The sequence below is a fragment of the Zonotrichia leucophrys genome, chromosome 15 (assembly GCF_028769735.1).
Source record: "Zonotrichia leucophrys gambelii isolate GWCS_2022_RI chromosome 15, RI_Zleu_2.0, whole genome shotgun sequence".
Lineage (NCBI taxonomy): Eukaryota > Metazoa > Chordata > Aves > Passeriformes > Passerellidae > Zonotrichia > Zonotrichia leucophrys.
Genome location: NC_088185.1, coordinates 2,668,612 through 2,678,169, shown reverse-complemented (window position 1 = coordinate 2,678,169; position 9,558 = coordinate 2,668,612). Strand labels below are relative to the sequence as shown.

General features: G+C 48.9%; 1 protein-coding gene across 2 annotated transcripts; it reads right to left on the bottom strand.

Moving 5' to 3' along the window:
- Positions 1-152: 152 nt before the first annotated feature.
- Positions 153-7,317, bottom strand: P2RX4 (purinergic receptor P2X 4). 2 transcript variants are annotated; one of them, XM_064727344.1, is made up of 12 exons: positions 7,065-7,309; positions 6,431-6,578; positions 4,970-5,041; positions 4,803-4,875; positions 4,236-4,332; positions 4,002-4,082; positions 3,774-3,915; positions 3,301-3,437; positions 1,888-1,981; positions 1,724-1,789; positions 1,538-1,633; positions 153-844 (listed from the first exon to the last, which is right to left on the bottom strand). In XM_064727344.1, exons 1-12 carry the CDS (start codon positions 7,193-7,195, stop codon positions 812-814), a joined length of 1,170 nt encoding a protein of 389 aa, XP_064583414.1. In that variant the 5' UTR covers positions 7,196-7,309; the 3' UTR covers positions 153-811. The 2 variants fall into 2 exon arrangements, with proteins under 2 accessions (XP_064583414.1, XP_064583413.1); XM_064727343.1 differs by lacking the exon at positions 153-844 and having other exon boundaries at positions 1,300-1,633; positions 7,065-7,317.
- Between the last annotated feature and the right edge of the window lie 2,241 nt (positions 7,318-9,558).

The window sequence follows — 9,558 nt, the reverse complement described above, 5'->3', positions numbered from 1 at the left end:
GACAAGGTGTCAGGAGAATCAGGCAGGGCAGCTGCAGTTGCAGCAGCACTTCTGCTGAGAGAATGAAGAGGCAAAACCCACAGAGCCCTGGCTTTGATAGCCCTCCACTAACACTTGGTATGTGGGGAGAAATGAACAATCAAAACCCAGCCTGCAGAACTTCAAGAGGGCTGAGGGAAGGTAGTATTTTATTAAAGTAAATTTTAAAGTAAGAGCATAAAAATTAGACAAAACAGAAGAAAAGTTCTGTAACCAGTAAGCCATTTATCACAGCACAATGGAATCAGACTCTGCTTCATCTTGGTCCGTGGCCACTGGAGCTTGAAAACCCCAGTGAAATAGTAGGTACTGGCTCAGCTAATGTTCACAATCCTTCAGGGAAAGAAAAGTGACAACAGCAAGGAGCTGCTGTCCCAAGGTTAGGCACCTCCTGGCAATGGCAATGATCAATCTAAGGAAGAATCTGTGCCTTTTGTCCTGTGCCCTCTGCTATCAGTGAGCTCAGGGACAGGACTGGCAAAATGATGATGCCAGAGCTGTCTCTGTCCCAGGCTCAGCCAGTGCAGAGGTCTGGCATAAAGTACAGTTTTCCCTCTGTGTTTAGTGCAAATAACCTGGAAAGACAGCAGACAAGGAGCAGACCCAGTTGTTCACCCTGGGACTGGCTCCCAAGTAGTAAAGAGTAGTGAAGATTGTCCCTTTCTCAGTTTGGTTCCCCACTTCCAGCAGGGAGGGGGTGGTCTCATGGCAGGGTCAAGAAATGTTCCCAGCAGCGCTTTAGAGCAGCAGTTGGTCCTGCAGCACCAGGAGCTCAGGGGTCTGTTCCATATGTGTCACCAACTCCCTGCAAGGATCAGAGATTACAGTTCTCTGCCAGAAGCTCTTCTTTCTTCCCCTTCCAATCACATAAAATCCTTTGCCCAGGAAAGCTACTTCCTGTTACTCAGACTTTACTCTTCCAGTGGCACGAGGTGTTTTAATTGAGAAATCTGCCCTCTGCAGCCACAATTCCCACCAAGCACAGGCCTGTAGGGCCGAGCTCTGTCCTCAAAACCAGTCAAGCAACCAACTAAATCCTACTGACCAAAGAGATCATTTGATCCCTGGAGGGAGCTGTAACTGTGGCTGTCAGCACACTGCTCTCAGAAAATACCAACCCATTGAATGATTTTTCTCACAACTGCAGGAACCCCAAAAGCCAAGAAGGAAGGATTTGATGGGAACAGGGCTGTTCCCTACAGCTCTTAGAAGGAAAATGCCAATGACTGCAACCCAAAAAGGAGGTGCAGTAGGAGCATGACAAGTTCTTGAACATATATTTTCCTCTCCAAGACTGGTTACCCAGGAAACATGACAATATTTGTTTATAGTGCTCTTCCCTGCAGCAGCTTTGAGTTAAAAATTAGCTTCTCTGATGAAGACAAAGTTTCCCTAGAACTGTGGTTCCAAATCCCTGTTTCTACATCCTGTTTCAGAATCTCTGCAGAGTCAGAGGAGGAAGCAATTCTGCCTTTCCCCTGCCTTCATTGATGCTTACCAGTTCATAATCCTCCACATATTTGTACTTCTTCTCCCGATAGAAGTATCTCTTCTTCATGCAATACAGAACAACAATGTCACACAGCACTGTTGCCTAGTGGAGATTGAAAGAGCTTAAGACAGGGATCCTCACAACTGAGGCACTACTCCAGAGCAGAGTCCAAGTGCAGACAGTGTCACTTACCACACCAAACAGCGCTAAGCCAGAGCCGATGTTAATCATGGTAGGAATGACATCAAATTTTCCTGCCTAGAAGACAGTTACAAGCCTGAGCATGCTTTTCAGCATCTCTGAAAGTTCTGAAAGTTCTCAGTTCACTACAAGACCTCCAGGAACTGTCACCCTACCTTTCCAAACACTATGATATCAAAGCGGATGCCATAAGCTTTGACAAGTGTCCGTGATTCAGTGCCATCACTATTCCTGTAGTATTTTGCAAACCTGCAGAAAAGACAGGTCAGAGCTTAACTGGAAATTCTGAGGTTGCTTATGTGACCATGCAACATCCAGGTGTGTTCCCCATCCCAAGAGGATGGGCTGAACGTTGGTACTTCCAGTTACAAGCCCGAGTGATGGAGATTTCATGCTGGCAAGCTCATATAGGAGAAAAACCCAAAGCAGGTGAATTCAAGGCAACAGTGAGCACCGTAAAATGAGGAAACTTGCAAGGCATAGGAAGGGGAGAAAGCAGCTTTAGCAGGGGAGCAGAAGGACTGACAGAACAAAGTCAGCCACACGAGAGAGGCAGGCAGGGGCTGCAGGAGACCAGGCAGCCACGAGAGGGCAGGGCCGGGAGCACCGCGCGGCTCGGCCCGGCACACAAAGGCTGCTCCGCGTTCCACACTGGGTGACAAACCACAAGGAAAAGGGATGAGAACAAATAAGTGAGATCAGACTTACTCTGCCACGTGGTTGACTAAGCCAGGAGGAAGCAGAGAAGAGGGTGGAAGAGAAAAGGAAGGAATGGTAAGGGGCTGTACCAGAGTCTGGAATTAGCAAGAGCATTTCAGATCCAGCTGTGATATCCTCCAGACGGTCCAGACACCCCAATACCTGCCGGCCCAGCACCTCCCAAACACACATTTGTGCTCTGCACAGCTCCTCAGCAAATTCATCCAAGTTCCACCCAAAGATCCTCTGTCCTAAGCAAGATTTTGTTATTCTACAAATAACAGCCCTGAGCTGTGTTTCCTCACAAGCAGGAATCTTGCAAGGACCTTGGCAAGGTGGCTAATCCTTATTTAATATTACAGTCTGAGTCTGGATGCAACCAGCTGCCAGCTCTGTGCTGGTGTTTTACTGGAAGTGCTGGACATAGCTGTACTGGCCAGAATGTGGCTGTGGTGGTGTATGCCAGGATACTCCTGGTGCAGATATGGTCTTCAGCTGACAGACACTGTTACAGGTGAGTTTTTCCCCCAGGCAGAGTGAAGGATATGCTTCAGTCTCCCAACCCCACCTCAGTCCCCTCAAATTCTGCCCTATCAGCACACCCTGAGACAGTCAGTTGTCCCATTGCCATCCCATTTATCAAACAGCCACCAAAAAGCTGATGCAAACATGACTTGGGCACTCTGACACCATCAGTGGAGCTTCAATGACCTCCCCCCTGTGCTGTGGTTTGCACACAGTGAGGATCCCACCTGCTCTGTCTTACAGCATCAAAAACGCTCTCCAAGCACCACTGAAAGCCCCAAACTCCCACAAGTGCCAGTGGCAGATGGAGCTGAGGCACCAGGTGCCCTCCACAGCCACATTACCTGAAGTTGTAGCCGGGTGAGACGGTGTGGGCAGAGTCCTTGTTGTCGAGGCGCCGGAAGGAATACTTTGGCACACAGTGGGAAGCAGCTCTGTCCAGGTTGCAGTCCCAGTTGATCTGCAGTGCCATCACTCCACCCTGCCCAGTGGAGGAGAGGAGGTGATGGGCAGCCCAAAGTGCACGGCCAGCCCAGCACCAGGCTCTCTGCTGACCAGGTCCTGATTTACCAACTCTAATCCCTGGCTCAGTCTAATACACTTTTCTGCTGCTACAGTACCTTGTACATAACCCCACCCAAACAAAGCAAGGCCAATCATTGGTTAAACAGAATGCACTCCAGTCCCTCTGGCCAGAGCACTCTCCATCCTGCAGCTCATCTGTGCTCTGTGGCTCATGCCACGAGGCAGAGGAGACAACCCCCCACCACTCCTTTTTAAAAACAGCCGAAGCTCAGGAGAAGGGTCTGCCAAATACCTCCACAGCCATTTCCTGGAAGTCCTGCCCTGCAGCTTCAACTATTTTCCCTAAACGGAAGATGGGGCAGAAGGGATCAGTCTGGGCATCATAGACGCAGTTCTTGAGGTAGGTGGAGTTGATAGTGGGGAGGATGTTTCGCCTGCAGCAGAACAGAAAGAGAAGAGTTGTTGCATCCCCTTTACTGCCCAGGAGACCAGACAGTGTGATCACCCTCTCCCTATTTACTTGCTGAAGTTGAACTTGCGGTACCAAATGTTGTTCTTCACCAGAAGGGTGAAGTTCTCAGCTTCTCGCAGGAACGCTGGCCTACAAAACACAAGGAAATATAAACAGGACTCTGCAGAGTTCTTGGTGCTCATCTCCTCAGCTTTTCCCAAGAGCATGTCAGTGGCAGAAGCATCAGCTGTGTACCAGGAGCCTGCTCTCAGGAGGGGCACTGCAGGAAGACAGAGCACTCACTTGGGTATGTGATAGTCATCCTCCACAGGGCACCACGCAAAGACTTCACAGGTCTTGATGCTGTTGTTGTATGGAACACACTCCCCAGTCTGGATGCCTGGAAAGACGTGCATGGAGGTACTACTGAGCAAAACCAGGCAGTATTTGACCTGTGACACTCCATATGGTGAAATCAGTTTTCCCAGAGGTGAAGTGCCACTACTAAACCCCACATTATCTTCCACTGCAAGTGTCACTTCAGAGAAAGAAGTATTAGGTGCTTTTCCTGAGTCAAATCTTCATCCATGTGAAATACTGCTTCAGGGACTGAAGGCCATGAAAAAGCTTCACACTGTTTGCTAACTCACCAAAGCCCACATCTACTCAACATCCACCCAACACAGTCTAAGTTCATTTGGTCTAAGTCCACCAGAAGAAAAATCTGAGCTTCTGCTTCAGTTCTCTTACATGTGAGAGAAAGAGAACAAGGAGACTGAAGTGAAATGGTGCTTCCTTCACAGCAGGGAAGGCACAGCACAGAGGCACCACAGCCCAGACTGAAAGGAGCTTTTGCAGCAGGTTTCTTACCACTGCTGTGGGTGCTGACATATCCTGGAACACAGTTGTTCTTCACCTCGCACTTTGTTTGATCGTCTGGGAGCTGGAGAGGAACAATAGTTACAGAAAACTCTGAGAACCCTCTCCCCCACACTCCCACCCACACAAGGCAGGATTAAAGCAGATTCTGCACCTACCTCCGGGCAGTGGCCTTGGCTCTGGTTCAGTGTAAGGATCACATTGGTCATGACAAACACAGTGTTCTCACCCTGAGCATGCAAAACAAGAAGGAAACTTAGGAGGGACAGTCTGCAAAGAGCATCCAAGGCACTGCAGCAAACAGCTTTGTTGTCAGAGCCCAGGTGGCCCAGCAGAGGGGACTTGCCCTGGACACTGCTGGTGCAGTGCTAAAGCAGCAGAATCCTATGTGTATCGCCTGGTGCTGCTGTGTTTAGCCACAGGAAGGACTGTGGCACTGGCAGCTCCTTCTGTCCTCCCACTCGGCCCAAAGTTCCTCATTCACATTACAAAAACAGCTCACACAGCTCCTCAGGGGAGTTGTAAGGCAGGTGCAGAAATAGAGCTCCAGCTGCAAGTCCGAGCCAACTCCCACTCTTTCTTTTTGCAATCTACCAGTCAGGAATTTGCCCGGTCCTGCTCCTTCAGGGAGCACTATTTTCATTACTTTACTTTCACTACTTTCACATCTGTATGACTCCAGATCTGTCATCTGCTTCCGCTCCGCTGATACGCAAATATGACCACTCAGCCAAAATCTGGCTAAATCTGTCCTTTTTTCTGCACCACATGTCATGCACACAGAGGGACCCATGACCAGCAGCTTGGCTGTGCCTGCCCAGCCCGAAGGCCACCACATGTGGCCCACACAGCACAGATTCCCACAGATACAGGCAATCAGTAACTACAGCAATGCTTCCTGCTCACTTCTGCATCAGGTGACCTGCAGGCTGTTCCTGTGGCTTCTGCCAACAACTTAACTTGGGGTTGTTTGCTTTAGAAAGCATTAAGAAAGATGACAGGTCGTTATTGTTGCAGATTCTTCCTGATGCCAGCAAAGTCCTCCTCTGGCAGGACCCGTGCTGTTGCAAGTCTTTGTGGGCACCATGGACAGTGGGATCAGTGCACCCTCAGAGAAGGGAAGGCTCAAGGAAAACTTAGAGCCCATTTGAGTACCCAAAGAGGGCTTATAAAAATGAGGGAGGGGGAATTTTTACACAGTCAGATAGTATAGGGGGAACAGTTTTAAACTAAAACAGAAGAGATTTAGATTAGATATTAGGAATTCTTCCTTGTGAGGGTGGAGAGGCCCTGGCACAGGTTGAGAGAAGCTGTGGCTACCCCTGGATCCCTGGAAGTGTTCAAGGCCAGGTTGGGCAGGGTGTGGAGTAATGTGGGATAGCAGCCCTGCCCACAGCAGAAGAGTGGAACAAGATTATCTTGGTTGCTTCCAAACCCAAACCATTCTACAACTCTACACAAGCACGCACATAGACACTTTTCTTGTAATAAGCTTCCCCAGGGCACGGGCTCAGCATGATCTGCAACAAAGCAAAGCTGCTCCAGCTCTCAACGGACTTTTGCAAAGCAATAGCTGCTTGTTAGAAAACCCTCTTTCTGCATGTGAAAGTGGTTAATACCTGAGGAGGGATGACATAATCAGCTACATCCCAGATCCTGGCCCCCAGGGTGGATGTGTTTGTCAGTGTTACACCCTTGACCTTCGTGGTTACAGAACTGACCACAGAGTCTGTTTCCTGGTAACCCTTTTCCCACAGAAAAACCCACCTGAAAGAGAAGGATTGCAAGAAACAATAAATAAACACCGTTAATAAGTTCAGGTCGGAATTTCTCCTTTTTCCATATTACCTGAAAGGGCCATTCCAGACAGTTTCACAACTTTTCCTTACAAGAGAGTCACAAGATTGGCAATCTCCTGTCTGATTTTTGGGGTGATATTTTTTACTTTCAGACTGATTGCTTTCGACAATCACCACCTGAGATGGTCCCACTCCTGAAGAGCCCTTGGGCCATTCGCTTAAAAGTTGGACCTGATCCTTGTGGGGACCTTTCCAACTCGGAATATTCTGCGATTCTGCCCACAATCCCAGTTAAGGCCGCTCGGTGAGCTCCGGGCCCCCCTCAGCCCGCGCGGCCCTCACAGGACCGGTCCCTGAGGGAGGGGCGGCTCCCGCCCTCAGCCGCGGGGCTCCCAGCGCGGAGCCGCCCGCTGCCCCTCAGGGCGGCCCGGACCCCGCCGCTCTGCCCGCTCACCCGATCACATAGGCGAGGATGCCGAGCTGCACGGCGCGGTTGATGAGCCCCACTTTGCGGCTCCGGATCAGCACGATGCGCGGGGTGTCGTACTCGAAGAGGAAGCTGTGGAGAGCCCCGCACAGCGCCATGGCGGCGGCCGGGACGGGAAGGCGGCCGGGACGGAGCCGTCCCGGGCCGGGCCGCGGCTGCCGCAGCCCCACAGCGCCCCGAGCCGCCCGCCGGGCGCTGCCGCAGCCCCGGGGCCCGGAGCAAACTGCCCGAGGCCAGCGGAGGCAGCGGCAGCCGCGGACTTTACACGGCTGTTTTCACAGAAACACAGAACCCATTAGCTGGAAAATCCCTCTGAGATCATCGAGGCCAGCCTGTGACGGAACACCACGTTGACAAATAGAGCAGAGCACCGAGCGCCACGCCACTCTTTACTTAAACGCTTCCAGGCTCGGTGACTCCAACACCTCCCTGGGCAGCACGTTGCAATATTTAATCACTTTCTGGGAATAAATTCTTCCTAATTCTTCCTAATGTCCAACCTAAACCTACCCTGGCACAGCTTAAATTACTGCAAGGACCAAACAACTGCCTCCAAAAGAGAGCAGAGCATATTGAAAACTGTCACCTTTCCATCCACAGTGACCAAATTCTTTATTTATCCTCTTGCAGAATTAATCTTTGCTATAAAAGCAAAGTTCATGTACCCTCTACCTTGTTCTGAGATACCCAACACAGTCATTATTGTAGAAACATCACTGTAACCCTCATAAGAGCAGGTAAATCATCAGGAAAAGATGAACGGACAATGTGGCAGTGGGAATTTCAGGCACTACAAAACTATTAGGACTCTTTAGTTCAGCTATATATTAGTAAAAAGCCTAATTTTTTACAAAACCAGCCAAAATAGAAAAGACCAAAAGAAGTGGGGAAATGATAGGAATATGAGTGAATATTCAGTGTAAGTTTCAAAAGGAGAATTGGTTCATATGCTAGAACAGAAATACATAAATACCTAGGGTAGTGTTTTCCCACTCTAGATATATAAGATGCTGTCCTATGAATATTAACAAAATTAATGCATTTTTCAATTGCAGATATAAATACAAGTGGCATAATCTGCCAGCCATATATCTTAAAATGTATGTTGGAAATGGAAATGGCAAACTGCTGGGTTAGCTCAGAAACAACAAAGCTTTCTTGAAAGGAGTGCAGAACACACCTGTTACAATCCTTCTCACCTTGCTTCTACAAAAATAGAACGTGTCTAAATAGAATAAAAATAGAGAATAGAAAAGGTGTTGGAGCACAGATTAATTTACCCTGAATTTGCTGCTCCTTGGATGTACTCTGGCCTTACACATCATAGCACAAAGCTACTCACACAAATTCAGGGGAGGAGGTAAAGGAGGCAAGGCCTGCTTGAAACTAAGAGCAAACAGGAGGGCAAAGCCTCACATTTTAATTCCAATAAATAAGAAAGAAATGCCCAAAAATATTTCACAAAAATGGTAAAAGTACTTTTCATTGTAATTCCTTGGTTCAAGCTAAAAAGAGCAATACAAAGAGAACCCACTGGGCTTTTCAGAAAATGCTTGGTGTCACTGGAATTGTCTAAAATGAGCATGTTTGATCTGGTTGGACCATGGTCTTCAATGGTGAGTTATGAAACTCACTCAGTGGCCTCTTTCCAGAGCCTTGCAATCCAGGGCTGCAGAAAGCTGACAAGGCTGGGGCAGAAAAATGCTCAGCACATTTTTTAGGTGATGCATCTTTTGGGCTTCCTCCCTTCAGGGTCACGCTCTGAGGTGACTTCTGGCTTTCTTCAGGATGCCATCAGACAGCAGCAGGTGCTGAAACCAGTTCAGGTTGTGATGTGCTGCCCTTTTTTCCTTCAGCAAGAGCTGCTCATGGTGCTTCTGAGTTGGTTGGCATTTGTCACAGCAGCAGCACTTTTGGCAGTCTGGGGAAGAGGCTCCTTGTCTAAGGGTTAGCCCCAGCTCAGATTCTTCATTCTGATGGTTCTCATGGGACTCACCAGTACACATCAACTCAGATTCTTCATTTTCATGGTTCTCATTGGACTGGCTGGTGCAACAGCTTGCCAGCAGCACAAAATTTCACAGGATGGCTCTGCAACAATTCCCAACATAAATCAAAGCAAACAGCATTTGCTGCTTCATCCAACCACCGAGAGGATTTTCAGCAGGGATCCTCCCCATTGGGTTCTGCACTTGACACAGCACAATGGGGATAATGATGATGGATCAGCAGGTCTGGAGGAGGATTGTTTTTGTGTGTTGCCATCACCCACCCAGCGAAGCCGAATCGACACCTCACGAGTTGTTTCCCCACCGACGCACTCCCGCGGGCACGCACACACCACAGCAAAGCAGCAATTTTTAGGTGAATCAAGAAAATACATCCTCTGGTCACAGAGTGCCCAGGCTCTGATAGCTTTAAAATCATGTTACTCTAGACCAGCTCTGAACTCCTGAGCACA

Bases quoted from the DNA above. Each gene is read 5' to 3' on its own strand.
- P2RX4 (XM_064727343.1), bottom strand. From the start codon at position 7,195: ATGGCGCTGTGCGGGGCTCTCCACAGCTTCCTCTTCGAGTACGACACC. The intron at 6,579-7,064 runs GTGAGCGGGCAG...CTTCTCTTTCAG, and splicing joins ATCCTCGCCTATGTGATCGG to GTGGGTTTTTCTGTGGGAAA. The intron at 3,916-4,001 runs GTAAATAGGGAG...GTTCTGCTGCAG, and splicing joins CGCAAGTTCAACTTCAGCAA to GCGAAACATCCTCCCCACTA.